The sequence below is a fragment of the Oncorhynchus mykiss genome, chromosome 9, assembly GCF_057628025.1.
Source record: "Oncorhynchus mykiss isolate SJ-2025 chromosome 9, ASM5762802v1, whole genome shotgun sequence".
NCBI classification, from domain to species: Eukaryota; Metazoa; Chordata; class Actinopteri; order Salmoniformes; family Salmonidae; genus Oncorhynchus; species Oncorhynchus mykiss.
Window position 1 is genome coordinate 660,001 of NC_143030.1, and position 19,095 is coordinate 679,095.

Genomic DNA, 19,095 nt, shown 5'->3' on the forward strand with positions numbered 1-19,095 from the left:
ATTAAATATACTGATTGTAGGCTTTGTTACTTTGGTCCCAGCTCTCTGCAGGTCATTCACTAGGTCCCCCCGTGTGGTTCTGGGATTTTTGCTCACCGTTCTTGTGATCATATGGACCCCACGGGGTGAGATCTTGCGTGGAGCCCCAGATCGAGGGAGATTATCAGTGGTATTGTATGTCTTCCATTTCCTAATAATTGCTCCCACAGTTGATTTCTTCAAACCAAGCTGCTTACCTATTGCAGATTTAGTCTTCCCAGCCTGGTTCAGGTCTACAATTTTGTTTCTGATGTCCTTTGACAGCTCTTTGGTCTTGGCCATAGTGGAGTTTGGAGTGTGACTGTTTGAGGTTGTGGACAGGTGTATTTTATACTGATAACAAGTTCAAACAGGTGCCATTAATACAGGTAACGAGTGGAGGACAGAGGAGCCTCTTAAAGAAGAAGTTACAGGTCTGTGAGAGCCAGAAATCTTGCTTGTTTGTAGGTGACCAAATACTTATTTTCCACCATAATTTGCAAATAAATTCATAAAAAATCCTACAATGTGATTTTCTGGATTTTTTTCCCCCATTTAGTCTGTCATAGTTGAAGTGTACCTATGATGACAATTACAGGCCTCTCTCATCTTTTTAAGTGGGAGAACTTGCACAATTGGTGGCTGACTAAATACTTTTTTTGCCCCACTGTATGTATAAAAGCAGAGTCAGTGCTAAGAAGGGTCGGCTGTTCCGCGGACCAGCACGGCTCTTGATAACTTGTATTAAAAGTCTATATTGAATTCACAAGTTCTTGTAAGAGTATTATATTTGAGACAATTCTTCACCACACCAGCTGCAGCTTTGCTAGGTCTGTCTATGCTGCCACAGCCATAACTCTGTGTGTGTGTGTGTGTGTGTGTGTGTGTGTGTGTGTGTGTGTGTGTGTGTGTGTGTGTGTGTGTGTGTGTGTGTGTGTGTGTGTGTGTGTGTGTGTGTGTGTGTGTGTGTGTGTGTGTGTGTGTGTGTGTGTGTGTGTGTGTGTGTGTGTGTGTGTGTGTGTGTGTGTGTGTGTGTGTGTGTGTGTGTGTGTGTGTGTGTGTGTGTGTGTGTGTGTGTGTGTGTGTGTGTGTGTGTGTGTGTGTGTGTGTGTGTGTGTGTGTGTGTGTGTGTGTGTGTGTGTGTGTGTGTGTGTGTGTGTGTGTGTGTGTGTGTGTGTGTGTGTGTGTGTGTGTGTGTGTGTGTGTGTGTGTGTGTGTGTGTGTGTGTGTGTGTGTGTGTGTGTGTGTGTGTGTGTGTGTGTGTGTGTGTGTGTGTGTGTGTGTGTGTGTGTGTGTGTGTGTGTGTGTGTGTGTGTGTGTGTGTGTGTGTGTGTGTGTGTGTGTGTGTGTGTGTGTGTGTGTGTGTGTGTGTGTGTGTGTGTGTGTGTGTGTGTGTGTGTGTGTGTGTGTGTGTGTGTGTGTGTGTGTGTGTGTGTGTGTGTGTGTGTGTGTGTGTGTGTGTGTGTGTGTGTGTGTGTGTGTGTGTGTGTGTGTGTGTGTGTGTGTGTGTGTGTGTGTGTGTGTGTGTGTGTGTGTGTGTGTGTGTGTGTGTGTCCTACCTGTGTCAGGTTCCAGTAGCTGCAGGGCATCAGTCAGTTCACAGGAGTACAGAGCCGACTTCAGCAGTTTGAACCAGTTTTGTTTATCACTTCTCTTCAGACAGTCAGTCAGCCTCTCTGCTGCTGCTATTGGTCCCTTCAGGTTCTCTATCTACAACACAACAATATAACAGTCAGTCAGCCTCTCTGCTGCTGCTATTGGTCCCTTCAGGTTCTCTATCTACAACACAACAATATAACAGTCAGTCAGCCTCTCTGCTGCTGCTATTGGTCCCTTCAGGTTCTCTATCTACAACACAACAATATAACAGTCAGTCAGCCTCTCTGCTGCTGCTATTGGTCCCTTCAGGTTCTCTATCTAGAACACAACAATATAACAGTCAGTCAGCTTCTCTGCTGCTGCTATTGGTCCCTTCAGGTTCTCTATCTAGAACACAACAATATAACAGTCAGTCAGCTTCTCTGCTGCTGCTATTGGTCCCTTCAGGTTCTCTATCTACAACACAACAATATAACAGTCAGTCAGCCTCTCTGCTGCTGCTATTGGTCCCTTCAGGTTCTCTATCTACAACACAACAATATAACAGTCAGTCAGCCTCTCTGCTGCTGCTATTGGTCCCTTCAGGTTCTCTATCTACAACACAACAATATAACAGTCAGTCAGCCTCTCTGCTGCTGCTATTGGTCCCTTCAGGTTCTCTATCTAAAACACAACAATATAACAGTCAGTCAGCCTCTCTGCTGCTGCTATTGGTCCCTTCAGGTTCTCTATCTAAAACACAACAATATAACAGTCAGTCAGCCTCTCTGCTGCTGCTATTGGTCCCTTCAGGTTCTCTATCTAAAACACAACAATATAACAGTCAGTCAGCCTCTCTGCTGCTGCTATTGGTCCCTTCAGGTTCTCTATCTACAACACAACAATATAACAGTCAGTCAGCCTCTCTGCTGCTGCTATTGGTCCCTTCAGGTTCTCTATCTACAACACAACAATATAACAGTCAGTCAGCCTCTCTGCTGCTGCTATTGGTCCCTTCAGGTTCTCTATCTACAACACAACAATATAACAGTCAGTCAGCCTCTCTGCTGCTGCTATTGGTCCCTTCAGGTTCTCTATCTACAACACAACAATATAACAGTCAGTCAGCTTCTCTGCTGCTATAGGTCCCTTCAGGTTGTCCATCAATATTACAGCTAAGGAATGCTCTAACCCTCTACTACTACTACAATATTACAGCTAAGGAATGCTCTAACCCTCTACTACTACTACTATTTTACAGCTAAGGAATGCTCTAACCCTCTACTACTACAACTACTACAATATTACAGCTAAGGAATGCTCTAACCCTCTACTACTACTACTACTACCATATTACAGCTAAGGAATGCTCTAACCCTCTACTACTACTACTACTATATTACAACTAAGGAATGCTCTAACCCTCTACGACTACTACAATATTACAGCTAGGGAATGCTCTAACCCTCTACTACTACTACAATATTACAGCTAAGGAATGCTCTAACCCTCTACTACTACTACAATATTACAGCTAAGGAATGCTCTAACCCTCTACTACTACTACAATATTACAGCTAAGGAATGCTCTAACCCTCTACTACTACTACAATATTACAGCTAGGGAATGCTCTAACCCTCTACTACTACTACTACAATATTGCAGCTAAGGAATGCTCTAACCCTCTACTACTACTACAATATTACAGCTAAGGAATGCTCTAACCCTCTACTACTACTACAATATTACAGCTAAGGAATGCTCTAACCCTCTACTACTACTATATTACAGCTAAGGAATGCTCTAACCCTCTACTACTACTACTATATTACAGCTAAGGAATGCTCTAACCCTCTACTACTACTACAATATTACAGCTAAGGAATGCTCTAACCCTCTACTACTACTATATTACAGCTAAGGAATGCTCTAACCCTCTACTACTACTACTACTACTACAATATTACAGCTAAGGAATGCTCTAACCCTCTACTACTACTACTACTACTATATTACAGCTAAGGAATGCTCTAACCCTCTACTACTACTACAATATTACAGCTAAGGAATGCTCTAACCCTCTACTACTACTACAATATTACAGCTAAGGAATGCTCTAACCCTCTACTACTACTACTATATTACAGCTAAGGAATGCTCTAACCCTCTACTACTACTACTACTATATTACAGCTAAGGAATGCTCTAACCCTCTACTACTACTACAATATTACAGCTAAGGAATGCTCTAACCCTCTACTACTACTACTATATTACAGCTAAGGAATGCTCTAACCCTCTACTACTACTACAATATTACAGCTAAGGAATGCTCTAACCCTCTACTACTACTACAATATTACAGCTAAGGAACGCTCTAACCCTCTACTACTACTACTACTACAATATTACAGCTAAGGAATGCTCTAACCCTCTACTACTACTACAATATTACAGCTAAGGAATGCTCTAACCCTCTACTACTACTACAATATTACAGCTAAGGAATGCTCTAACCCTCTACTACTATTACTACTACTATATTACAGCTAAGGAATGCTCTAACCCTCTACTACTACTACAATATTACAGCTAAGGAATGCTCTAAACCTCTAATTCTACTACAAAATTACAGATAAGAGGGTTAGAGCAGACATTACTAGCAATATGACTACATTAATACTATACAACTAGTATACTATGACTATATGAATACTATATAACTGGTATATTATGACTATATAACTAGTATATTATGATTACATTAATACTATACAACTAGTATACTATGACTATATGAATACTACATAACTAGTATATTATGACTATATAACTAGTATATTATGACTATATAACTAGTATATTAATACTATATAACTAGTATATTAATACTATATAACTAGTATATTATGACTATATAGCTAGTATATTATGACTATATAACCAGTATATTATGACCATATAACCAGTATATTAATACTATATAACTAGTATATTATGACTATATAACTAGTATATTAATACTATATAACTAGTATATTATGACTATATAACTAGTATATTAATACTATATAGCTAGTATATGAATACTATATAACTAGTATATTATGACTATATAACTAGCATATCATGGCTATATAACTAGTATATCAATACTATATAAATAGTATATTAATACTATATAACTAGTATAGTAACACTATATAACTAGTATAGTATGACTATATAACTAGTATATTAATACTATATAACTAGTATATTAATACTATATAACTAGTATATTAATACCATATAACTAGTATATTAATACTATACAGCTAGTATAGTATTACTATATAACTAGTATATATTAATACTATATAACTAGTATATTAATACTATATAACTAGTATATTAATACTATATAACTGGTACATTATGACTATATAACTAGTATATTATGACTATATAACCAGTATATTATGACTATATAACTAGTATATTTTGACTATATAACTAGTATATTTTGACTGTATAACTAGTATATTTTGACTATATAACTAGTATATTTTGACTGTATAACTAGTATATTATGACTATATAACTAGTATATTATGACTATATAACTAGTATATTATGACTATATATCTAGTATATTTTGACTATATAACTAGTATATTATGACTATATAACTAGTATATTAATACTATATAACTAGTATATTAATACTATATAACGAGTATATTAATACTATATAACGAGTATATTATGACTATATAACTAGTATATTATGACTATATAACTAGCATATCATGGCTATATAACTAGTATATCAATACTATATAAATAGTATATTAATACTATATAACTAGTATAGTAACACTATATAACTAGTATAGTATGACTATATAACCAGTATATTATGACTATATAACTAGTATATTTTGACTATATAACTAGTATATTTTGACTGTATAACTAGTATATTATGACTATATAACTAGTATATTATGACTATATAACTAGTATATTATGACTATATATCTAGTATATTTTGACTATATAACTAGTATATTATGACTATATAACTAGTATATTAATACTATATAACTAGTATATTAATACTATATAACTAGTATATTAATACTATATAACGAGTATATTAATACTATATAACGAGTATATTATGACTATATAACTAGTATATTATGACTATATAACTAGTATATTATGACTATATAACTAGTATATTATGACTATATAACTAGTATATTATGACTATATAACTAGTATATTATGACTATATAACTAGTATATTAATACTATATAACTAGTATATTATGACTATATATCTAGTATATTATGACTATATAACTAGTATATTATGACGATATAACTAGTATATTAATACTATATAACTAGTATATTATGACTATATAACTAGTATATTATGACTATATAACTAGTATATTATGACTATATAACTAGTATATTATGACTATATAACTAGTATATTAATACTATATAACTAGTATATTATGACTATATGACTAGTATATTAATACTATATAACTAGTATATTATGACTATATAGCTAGTATATTATGACTATATAACCAGTATATTATGACTATATAACTAGTATATTATGACTATATAGCTAGTATATTATGACTATATAACCAGTATATTATGACTATATAACTAGTATATTATGACTATATAACTAGTATATTATGACTATATAACTAGTATATTAATACTATATAACTAGTATATTATGACTATATAACTAGTATATTATGACTATATAACTAGTATATTAAAACTATATAACTAGTATATTATGACTATATAACTAGTATATTTTGACTATATAACTAGTATATTATGACTATATAACTAGTATATTAATACTATATAACTAGTATATTAATACTATATAACTAGTATATTAATACTATATAACTTGTATATTATGACTATATAACTAGTATATTATGACTATATAACTAGTATATTTTGACTATATAACTAGTATATTTTGACTATATAACTAGTATATTATGACTATATAACTAGTATATTATGACTATATAACTAGTATATTAATACTATATAACTAGTATATTAATACTATATAACTAGTATATTAATACTATATAACTAGTATATTATGACTATATATCTAGTATATTATGACTATATAACTAGTATATTATGACTATATAACTAGTATATTATGACTATATAACTAGTATATTAATACTATATAACTAGTATACTATGACTATATAACTAGTATATTATGACTATATAACTAGTATATTAATACTATATAACTAGTATATTAATACTATATAACTTGTATATTATGACTATATAACTACTATATTATGACTATATAACTAGTATATTTTGACTATGTAACTAGTATATTATGACTATATAACTAGTATATTATGACTATATAACTAGTATATTTTGACTATGTAACTAGTATATTATGACTATATAACTAGTATATTATGACTATATAACTAGTATATTAATACTATATAACTAGTATATTAATACCATATAACTAGTATATTATGACTATATAACTAGTATATTAATACTATATAACTGGTACATTATGACTATATAACTAGTATATTATGACTATATAACTAGTATATTATGACTATATAACTAGTATATTAATACTATATAACTTGTATATTAATACTATATAACTAGTATATTTTGACTATATAACTAGTATATTTTGACTATGTAACTAGTATATTATGACTATATAACTAGTATATTATGACTATATAACTAGTATATTAATACTATATAACTAGTATATTAATACCATATAACTAGTATATTATGACTATATAACTAGTATATTATGACTATATAACTAGTATATTAATACTATATAACTAGTATATTAATACTATATAACTAGTATATTATGACTATATAACTAGTGTATTATGACTATATAACTAGTATATTAATACTATATAACTAGTATATTAATACTATATAACTAGTATATTATGACTATATAACTAGTATATTATGACTATATAACTAGTATATTAATACTATATAACTAGTATATTAATACTATATAACTAGTATATTATGACTATATAACTAGTATATTAATACTATATAACTAGTATATTAATACTATATAACTAGTATATTATGACTATATAACTAGTATATTATGACTATATAACTAGTATATTATGACTATATAACTAGTATATTATGACTATATAACTAGTATATTATGACTATATAACTAGTATATTATGACTATATAACTAGTATATTATGACTATATAACTAGTATATTAATACTATATAACTAGTATATTATGACTATATAACTAGTATATTATGACTATATAACTAGTATATTATGACTATATAACTAGTATATTAATACTATATAACTAGTATATTAATACTATATAACTAGTATATTAATACTATATAACTAGTATATTATGACTATATAACTAGTATATTAATACTATATAACTAGTATATTAATACTATATAACTAGTATATTATGACTAGATAACTAGTATATGATGACTATATAACTAGTATATTATGACTATATAACTAGTATATTTTAACTATATAACCAGTATATTATGACTATATAACCAGTATATTATGACTATATAACTAGTATATTATGACTATATAACTAGTATATTATGACTAGATAACTAGTATATGATGACTATATAACTAGTATATTATGACTATATAACTAGTATATTTTAACTATATAACCAGTATATTATGACTATATAACTAGTATATTATGACTATATAACTAGTATATTATGACTAGATAACTAGTATATGATGACTATATAACTAGTATATTATGACTATATAACTAGTATATTTTAACTATATAACCAGTATATTATGACTATATAACCAGTATATTATGACTAGATAACTTACCGCCTGTATCTCTTCACACTCTCTCTTTCTGAGACAATCTCCCAGGTGTAGCAGCAGGTCTCTGGGTTTGATCATTTTGGTGAAGCGGGGTTCTATCCGGTCCAGAAGCACTCTGTGTAGCTTGGTGCTCTCCAGGGTCTGAAAGTCCCACACCTTCAGGGCCTCACACAGACCCTTATAGTCTAGAGACAACAACATTAGCAACAATATCAAGCAGGGCCTGGTACCATCCCAGTTCGTCCAGGAGACAGACAGACAGACAGACAGACAGACAGACAGACACACACACACACACCTTCTGCTTCCAGGGCATCTAGCAGGGCCTGGTACCATCCCAGTTCCTCCAGGAGACACACCTGGTCTAGAAACACCTGGGCTGCTGCCGTCACAGACTTACTCTCCTCTGATAGGATCCTCTCTGCAACCTCTGGAACGCGGAACACCAAAGGTTCATTTCAGGAGAAGAAGAGGTTGCCTAGCGACTAAGAGCTCACTTGAGCAAGGCAGGTAACCCTAATTGCTGCTGTAAGCCCCTGTGTCTGCTAAATGACTACAATGTATCCTACATGTGAAATGAGAGGGAGAGGAGAATTGCTGTACATTGACACTTTCTAGTGGTGTAAAGATGGAAGTGACGGTGTTGTGCCGAAAAGCTCCTCCCCCTGCCAGAATCCCCCCCCCCCCCCCCCCCCGCGCACTCAATTCTCCACTGCTGCAACTAGCTTGCTAGTTTGGGATTTCTGTTCATGTTAGGCTGCGTTTAATTTTATTTTTTTTATGTCGAGTAGATCGCGGGGGAGGCGCTAGTAATGTCTGCAGTCTTCGGTTTGGCTATTTGTTTCAAGTGCATTAGCCTATTAATTATTCATTTTGGTTGCCTATCCTGATGTGAAGTTTGTTCTATAGAAAGTATTTGACTCTAGCCACAAAGTTAAGGAAATTAGAGGGGGGGAGGGGCGGGGGGGGGATTTCAGCAAGGCTATTTTCTTACCTGTCAATTCTCCCCACCCCCCTTCTATTTTAGGACTGCAAGGCCTGGCACATGTCATAATCATTTTTGGTGACCAATCATACCCTCTGATGTGTGCCACAGGAAGTGTTAGACTCTAGCCACAACAGAAAGTGGTTATTCAGAGCCCTCTACTGTCCTCTCTACCCGTCCCTCAGTCCCCCCCATCCCATCCTGCTTTTCCCTCTTATGGCTTTTCCTACATATTTTGTAAACTTTTTCTGTCTTAGTTTTTTAAGAATGTAGGTACAGTAGTAATAATAAAATAATAACAACAATAATAAACCAAAAAAAATGTCCTCTGGGACGAAAATTAAAAAGTTCAAATATACAAGTCGACATGAGTGCATATCCATAATCACAGTAAACTGGTTTAATGATAGAAAACAATAAGAAAAACAAATACATGTATAATAGTAGAATAAACAAAACTATGACTGAATGTGCCTCCATGAAGAATCCCCTCCTCAATAGGTGCCTTCGCCCTCCATAGGACACCCCCTGCACCTCCACCATCCCTCCATAGGACACCCCCAGCACCATCAACCCTCCATAGGACACCCCCAGCACCTCCACCATCCCTCAATAGGACACCCCCAGCACCTCCACCATCCCTCAATAGGACACCCCCAGCACCTCCACCATCCCTCAATAGGACACCCCCTGCACCTCCACCATCCCTCCATAGGACACCCCCTGCACCATCAACCCTCCATAGGACACCCCCAGCACCTCCACCACCCCTCAATAGGACACCCCCAGCACCATCGACCCTCAATAGGACACCCCCAGCACCTCCACCATCCCTCAATAGGACACCCCCAGCACCTCCACCATCCATCAATAGGACACCCCCTGCACCATCAACCCTCCATAGGACACCCCCAGCACCTCCACCATCCCTCAATAGGACACCCCCAGCACCTCCACCATCCCTCAATAGGACACCCCCAGCACCTCCACCATCCCTTCATAGGACACCCCCAGCACCTCCACCATCCCTCAATAGGACACCCCCAGCACCTCCACCATCCCTCCATAGGACACCCCCTGCACCATCAACCCTCCATAGGACACCCCCAGCACCTCCACCATCCCTCAATAGGACACCCCCAGCACCTCCACCATCCCTCCATAGGACACCCCCAGCACCTCCACCATCCCTCAATAGGACACCCCCAGCACCTCCACCATCCCTCCATAGGACACCCCCAGCACCTCCACCATCCCTCAATAGGACACCCCCAGCACCTCCACCATCCCGCCATAGGACACCCCCAGCACCTCCACCATCCCTCCATAGGACATCCCCAGTACCTCCACCACCCCTCAATAGGACACCCCCAGCACCTCCACCATCCCTCCATAGGACATCCCCAGCACCTCCACCACCCCTCAATAGGACACCCCCAGCACCATCGACCCTCAATAGGACACCCCCAGCACCTCCACCATCCCTCAATAGGACACCCCCAGCACCTCCACCATCCCTCCATAGGACACCCCCAGCACCTCCACCATCCCTCAATAGGGCACCCCCAGCACCTCCACCATCCCTCAATAGGACACCCCCAGCACCTCCACCATCCCTCAATAGGACACCCCCAGCACCTCCACCATCCCTCCATAGGACACCCCCAGCACCTCCACCATCCCTCAATAGGACACCCCCAGCACCTCCACCATCCCTCAATAGGACACCCCCAGCACCTCCACCATCCCTCCATAGGACACCCCCTGCACCATCAACCCTCCATAGGACACCCCAGCACCTCCACCATCCCTCAATAGGACACCCCCAGCACCTCCACCATCCCTCCATAGGACACCCCCAGCACCTCCACCATCCCTCCATAGGACACCCCCTGCACCATCAACCCTCCATAGGACACCCCAGCACCTCCACCATCCCTCCATAGGACACCCCCAGCACCTCCACCATCCCTCCATAGGACACCCCCAGCACCTCCACCATCCCTCCATAGGACACCCCCAGCACCTCCACCATCCCTCCATAGGACACCCCCAGCACCTCCACCATCCCTCAATAGGACACCCCCAGCACCTCCACCATCCCTCAATAGGACACCCCCAGCACCTCCACCATCCCTCCATAGGACACCCCCAGCACCTCCACCATCCCTCCATAGGACACCCCCAGCACCTCCACCACCCCTCAATAGGACACCCCCAGCACCATCGGCCCTCAATAGGACACCCCCAGCACCTCCACCATCCCTTCCCCCTCCATAGGACACCCCCAGCCCCTCCACCATCCCTTCCCCCTCCATAGGACACCCCCAGCACCTCCACCATCCCTTCCCCCTCGATAGGACACCCCCAGCAACTCCACCATCCCCATCAACCCTCAATAGGACACCCCCAGCACCTCCACCATCCCCATCAACCCTCAATAGGACACCCCCAGCACCTCCACCATCCCTTCCCCCTCAATAGGACACCCCCAGCACCTCCACCATCCCTTCCCCCTCCATAGGACACCCCCAGCACCTCCACAATCCCCTCCCCCTCCATATGGACACCCCCAGCACCTCCACAATCCCTCCCCCCTCCATAGGACACCCCCAGCACCTCCTCAATCCCCATCAACCTCCCCCCACCCCTCAGCCACAAAACACAATAATGATAATAATTATAGAAATTTTAAAAATACAATAATATAGACCAATATATATATATACACTACTTATATATAGACTACTTCAACTCATATCCTGCTGGACTGCCTGCATTCTCAGATCCCCCTCCACTGATTAGCACCCTGGACAGGCTCCCTATTGCAGCTCACATGATGTTCAGGATTCTAATTCTAGCCTACAGGGCCAGAAAACGACCAGCTCCTTAATACCTCTCGGCCTGGATAGAGTGTTGTACTGTTGTTCTTTCTCTTTGAAGATTCAGTGGCCAATCAACAGGACTTCCCTGTGTACTGTTGCCTAATTGGTAGAATGAGTTGAGCTGCAGGAATCAGAAATGCAAAGTCCCTTGGTTGGTTGTAAAATGCTGATGATTATATAACCCCCCCCTATCCAAAAATCACTTTGATATTGATGTACTTTTGTACTAGGACCTGTTGCTCTATATTTATAATAAAAACATCTGTTTTATTTGTGTTTTTACTGTCACAGTGAACAGGTTAGGTAGCAGTTTTCTACTTTATCATATTCCATATGTTACATTTTAGAATATGGTAGATTCCATCATGTAATACAACATCTACCGTAACATGTATTTATGGTTTCGGCATATACTGTACAAATTGATTATATACTGTATATTTACTGCATATACTGTATATATACTGCATATACTGTACAAATTGATTACATACTGTATATATACTGCATATACTGTACAAATTGATGATATACTGTATATATACTGCATATACTGTACACATTGATTACATACTGTATATATACTGCATATACTGTACAAATTGATTACATACTGTATATATACTGCATATACTGTACACATTGATTACATACTGTATATATACTGCATATACTGTACACATTGATTACATACTGTATATATACTGCATATACTGTACACATTGATTACATACTGTATATATACTGCATATACTGTACAAATTGATAACTTTAAAATAAATGTGATTTGCTAAAAGGTGCATTAATTCTCCCCTCCGGTCCTTATTTCTACATTGAGTAGAATGACACAACAAGATTTAGGTTTGTCTTTTTAAATCATAACATAACATTGTCTTGCCTCATAGATATCATGATATACAATAAAGAACAGAATGAAGTGATTTATTTTCCATCACAGTGGCTTGTCCAAGATCCGACAACAACCACCACACACACATACAGACACACAGTCACTCTTCTGCCTACAAGGTGATATGGCTGCACTGCTATGAACAGCATGCTGTATATAAATCAACATCGTAGATGATAAAGAATGTAATGATACGTTTGTATTTACACCCGTTTTCCAAGACATTACAATAAATGTGGCTCGGGGAGAGAAAATATGTTTATGTGCTGTTGTCTAACTAAGAAAGAAGAACGACATACAGAATAGACGTGTGCGCCATATGTGTGTAATGTATAGTGTGTGTAATGTGTGTGTGTGTAATGTGTGTGTGTGTAATGTGTGTAATGTGTGTGTAATGTGTGTGTGTAATGTGTGTGTGTGTGTAATGTGTGTGTGTGTAATGTGTGTGTGTGTAATGTGTGTGTGTGTAATGTATAGTGTGTGTAATGTGTGTGTAATGTATGTGTGTGTAATGTATAGTGTGTGTAATGTGTGTGTAATGTATGTGTGTGTAACGTATGTGTGTCTGTCTGTCTGTCTAAACTTGAAAGGTTATGCTGCCACCCCCCCCCCCCCCCAAAAGAGGACTCTGTTCCAAGAAAGTGATTTGTCATTTTAGAAGTTATTATGCAAAGATTTCCTATTTAATGTTTGTTAACAAACTAAACTTTCTGTGATGTTTTGTGTAATTGTGTGATAATATTTGTGTATCATCTTTATTTTCTTAAATATTACAAAATGTTTCTAAAATAAATGTTTGTTTCTTTATGCTCGGCAATAAATTGCCTTGCCGACCCCCCCCCCCCCCCCCCTTCTAATTTCCTTAATTTTGTAGTTTAGAGTCCAGTACTTTCTGTGGCACACATCAGAGTCAAATACTTTCCATAGAACACACGTCACATCAGGACAGGCAACCGAAATTAATAATTGATGTATGTGTGTTATATTAAAACATTGAGGAGGGAGTCCAATGTAGGCTAGCAATAAACATTTCAGAACAACTACTAGTCGAATAAGACATGGGAGAGATGACGAATTTTGGCAAAGAGATTTATTTATAGACTACTACACTTGAAACAAATAGCCAAACCGAAAACTTCAGACATTACTAGTGCCTCCCCCACGATAAAACCGACATAAAAAAATAAAATGAAACGCAGCCTAAAAGAACAGATATCTCAACTAGCAAGCTAGTCGCAGCAGTGAAGAATTGAGTGCGTGCGCGTTCACGTATGTCGCAATGACGAATAACTGAGTGCGTGCGCGTTCACGCGAAGGGGAAGTGTTCTGGCTGGGGGGGTCTGGCAGGGGGGGGTCTGGCACAACGGTGGCAGTCATTTCTCTACATGCAAACCATTTGTCAGCGTTACAGGCCGTGAGACACAAATGAAAACAAAATCATTGTTTTGTAGAATTGCAAGAACCAAATCATGTAATCAAAAGCTGACCGTGTCTGTCGATATGAAACAGGATAACAAAGGTAAAACAATCATTAGTAGCTAAAACAACAGGATAACAAATGTAAAACAATCGTCTAGACTACCGTTAGTAGCTAAAACAACAGGATAACAAAGGTAAAACAATCGTTAGTAGCTAAAACAACAGGATAACAAATGTAAAACAATCGTCTAGACTACCGTTAGTAGCTAAAACAACAGGATAACAAATGTAAAACAATCGTTAGTAGCTAAAACAACAGGATAACAATGGTAAAATAATCGTTAGTAGCTAAAACAACAGGACAACAAATGTAAAACAACCGTATAGACTACAGTCAGTAGCTAAAACAACAGGATAACAATGGTAAAACAATCGTTAGTAGCTAAAACAACAGGATAACTAAGGTAAAATAATCGTTAGTAGCTAAAACAACAGGATAACTAAGGTGAAATAATCGGTAGTAGCTAAAACAGGATAAAAGGTAAAGGAACTTCACAGACTACCGTTAGTAGCTAAAGCGACATTATACATACTGTACCTGGACGCAGGTAAGTTGTCATGAAGCCTTTGACGTAAGACGGTCGCAAAATATGAACCACGTATTCACTACACCTCTGTAGATTGCTCTTCTCCAACTCATACATGATCGATGAATGATCGATGAACTGATAGCAGAGAGATATTGACTATGTCTCTTGCATTAAGCTGACAGCTGCTCAACGGGTATAGTGGTTTGGTGTTCCGTGATATTGGCCGTACTGACTCAGCTGATCTCCTATAACATGTCAGTGGTAACCACGCCTCAGCCTCGCCGGCCTGAAGAAACGAAACCGAAACATCCCGAGTGACAATAAAACGAAACACCTGCCTCAGTAAAGTCCCCAGAGGTGGTTGGGTAGTTAGACCCAGATCTAGGATCAGTTTGGACTCGTTACATAACCCACTAGCGAGGGCAACACCAAACAATAAGATAATTCTCTATGGTCGTGGTGAACTAATCTGTGCCAAATAACATTCAGTATATACCATACAGGATAGATTCAATTGATCAATAGAGGTGCTGCATCAATGAAATAGCAGAGCATACAAATGACACATTTTTATTTAGGATGAATTCCCTGTGACAATTTATTATACAATATTATGCAAAGCAACATCTTGTTTTAACACCATAATCACTCATAACAGTTGTAGCAAAAGCCAAAAGAGATCAGACCCCTCCAACAGTAGCCGGTCCAGATCCAGAGCCACATCCATGGACTCTAAGACCAGCTATTGACTGGGGAATGCGGGAACAAACTGCCACAACAGCAAGTGACCAGCAGAGGGAGCCAAATACACAGGCACTACAAGTACTGGACATTAAAACAAGAACCAACCTACATGAAGACTGAGGAGTGGTAGGAACAGATCTACCAAACCAACGCCCCAATTAACATTGGACTAAGTGCTACTTAATCTTGAGCACGCTGCAACAAAAAGTGGCAAGGACATAATGTAATGGCACACTGTGTTAAGATAGATTGCACTCCCAAACATCTTCCCCCAAACTGAGTGTCTAAACGAGGTATAAAAGGAGGAGAGATCAGTGCCTAGACATGATCCTCTACCCATATGATTTGGACATCATAGAGAATCATCAGACCAGGTAAATTACTTTTACTATACTCTGTTTGCATTGACTACTTTGATCTCAAGGCGCGAGCAAAACTATTGACTGGTATATCTTAAAGAATTGTGTTGTACACTGGAAGCTCACACCTTATAAAAATAATAAGAGAACAAGGTTGTGGAAGAGAGAACTTCACCCCTCAACGGAGCGAGGCATAGAGAACTCTTGGGAGCACCAAGTTCCATCTTTGGAGTGCCAGAGACAATCGCAGTTTGGCGAGATTGAAAAAGCCCAGAAATAGTTAAAGCCTCGTAGTAGCCAAGAGTCGATAAAAAGGAAATCAATATCTAAACAGTAGGCAGTAAAAACCATAGGAAATTCAGACTAAATAAGAAGATTATAGTCGTATAAACACCAGAAAATATTACTACTCTTATAGAGACCAGGGGAAGGACCAAGGGGAATAGAGCTTCAAGGTCAATATTACTACTCTTATAGAGACCAGGGGAAGGACCAAGGGGAATAGAGCTTCAAGGTCAATATTACTACTCTTATAGAGACCAAGGGAATAGAGCTTCAAGGTCAATATTACTACTCTTATAGAGACCAGGGGAAGGACCAAGGGGAATAGAGCTTCAAGGTCAATATTACTACTCTTATAGAGACCAGGGGAAGGACCAGGGGAATAGAGCTTCAAGGTCAATATTACTACTCTTATAGAGACCAGGGGAAGGACCAGGGGAATAGAGCTTCAAGGTCAATATTACTACTCTTATAGAGACCAGGGGAAGGACCAGGGGAATAGAGCTTCAAGGTAAATATTACTATTATAGAGACCAGGGGAAGGACCAAGGGGAATAGAGCTTCAAGGTAAATATTACTATTATAGAGACCAGGGGAAGGACCAGGGGAATAGAGCTTCAAGGTAAATATTACTATTATAGAGACCAGGGGAAGGACCAAGGGGAATAGAGCTTCAAGGTAAATATTACTATTATAGAGACCAGGGGAAGGACCAAGGGGAATAGAGCTTCAAGGTAAATATTACTATTATAGAGACCAGGGGAAGGACCAAGGGAATAGAGCTTCAAGGTAAATATTACTATTATAGAGACCAGGGGAAGGACCAAGGGGAATAGAGCTTCAAGGTAAATATTACTATTATAGAGACCAGGGGAAGGACCAAGGGGAATAGAGCTTCAAGGTAAATATTACTATTATAGAGACCAGGGGAAGGACCAAGGGAATAGAGCTTCAAGGTAAATATTACTATTATAGAGACCAGGGGAAGGACCAAGGGAATAGAGCTTCAAGGTCAATATTACTATTATAGAGACCAAGGGAATAGAGCTTCAAGGTAAATATTACTATTATAGAGACCAGGGGAAGGACCAAGGGAATAGAGCTTCAAGGTAAATATTACTACTCTTATAGAGACCAGGGGAATAGAGCTTCAAGGTAAATATTACTACTCTTATAGAGACCAGGGGAAGGACCAGGGGAATAGAGCTTCAAGGTAAATATTACTACTCTTATAGAGACCAGGGGAATAGAGCTTCAAGGTAAATATTACTACTCTTATAGAGACCAGGGGAATAGAGCTTCAAGGTCAATATTACTACTCTTATAGAGACCAGGGGAAGGACCAGGGGAATAGAGCTTCAAGGTAAATATTACTACTCTTATAGAGACCAGGGGAATAGAGCTTCAAGGTAAATATTACTACTCTTATAGAGACCAGGGGAAGGACCAGGGGAATAGAGCTTCAAGGTAAATATTACTACTCTTATAGAGACCAGGGGAATAGAGCTTCAAGGTAAATATTACTACTCTTATAGAGACCAGGGGAATAGAGCTTCAAGGTAAATATTACTACTATTATAGAGACCAGGGGAAGGACCAAGGGGAATAGAGCTTCAAGGTCAATATTACTACTCTTATAGAGACCAGGGGAATAGAGCTTCAAGGTCAATATTACTACTCTTATAGAGACCAGGGGAATAGAGCTTCAAGGTCAATATTACTACTCTTATAGAGACCAGGGGAATAGAGCTTCAAGGTAAATATTACTACTCTTATAGAGACCAGGGGAATAGAGCTTCAAGGTAAATATTACTACTCTTATAGAGACCAGGGGAAGGACCAAGGGGAATAGAGCTTCAAGGTCAATATTACTACTCTTATAGAGACCAGGGGAAGGACCAAGGGGAATAGAGCTTCAAGGTCAATATTACTACTCTTATAGAGACCAGGGGAATAGAGCTTCAAGGTCAATATTACTACTCTTATAGAGACCAGGGGAATAGAGCTTCAAGGTAAATATTACTACTCTTATAGAGACCAGGGGAATAGAGCTTCAAGGTAAATATTACTACTCTTATAGAGACCAGGGGAAGGACCAAGGGGAATAGAGCTTCAAGGTAAATATTACTACTCTTATAGAGACCAGGGGAAGGACCAAGGGGAATAGAGCTTCAAGGTAAATATTACTACTCTTATAGAGACCAGGGGAAGGACCAAGGGGAATAGAGCTTCAAGGTAAGTATTACTACTCTTATAGAGACCAGGGGAAGGACCAAGGGAATAGAGCTTCAAGGTAAATATTACTACTCTTATAGAGACCAGGGGAAGGACCAAGGGAATAGAGCTTCAAG

At 38.1% G+C, this 19,095-nt stretch overlaps 1 protein-coding gene across 1 annotated transcript in view; it reads right to left on the bottom strand.

Annotated features, from left to right (window-relative positions):
- Nucleotides 1–15,777, bottom strand: part of LOC149980687 (antiviral innate immune response receptor RIG-I-like) — a 44,934-nt gene extending 29,157 nt beyond the window's left edge. Inside the window, exons 1-4 of the mRNA XM_090183234.1 lie at nucleotides 15,368–15,777; nucleotides 8,869–9,000; nucleotides 8,574–8,755; nucleotides 1,578–1,728 (exon numbers count right to left, since the gene is read on the bottom strand). Of these exons, the coding sequence (XP_090039360.1) occupies nucleotides 1,578–1,728; nucleotides 8,574–8,755; nucleotides 8,869–9,000; nucleotides 15,368–15,473 (571 nt within the window). The 5' untranslated portion in view covers nucleotides 15,474–15,777. The remainder of the gene's footprint in view (nucleotides 1–1,577; nucleotides 1,729–8,573; nucleotides 8,756–8,868; nucleotides 9,001–15,367) is intronic.
- Between the last annotated feature and the right edge of the window lie 3,318 nt (nucleotides 15,778–19,095).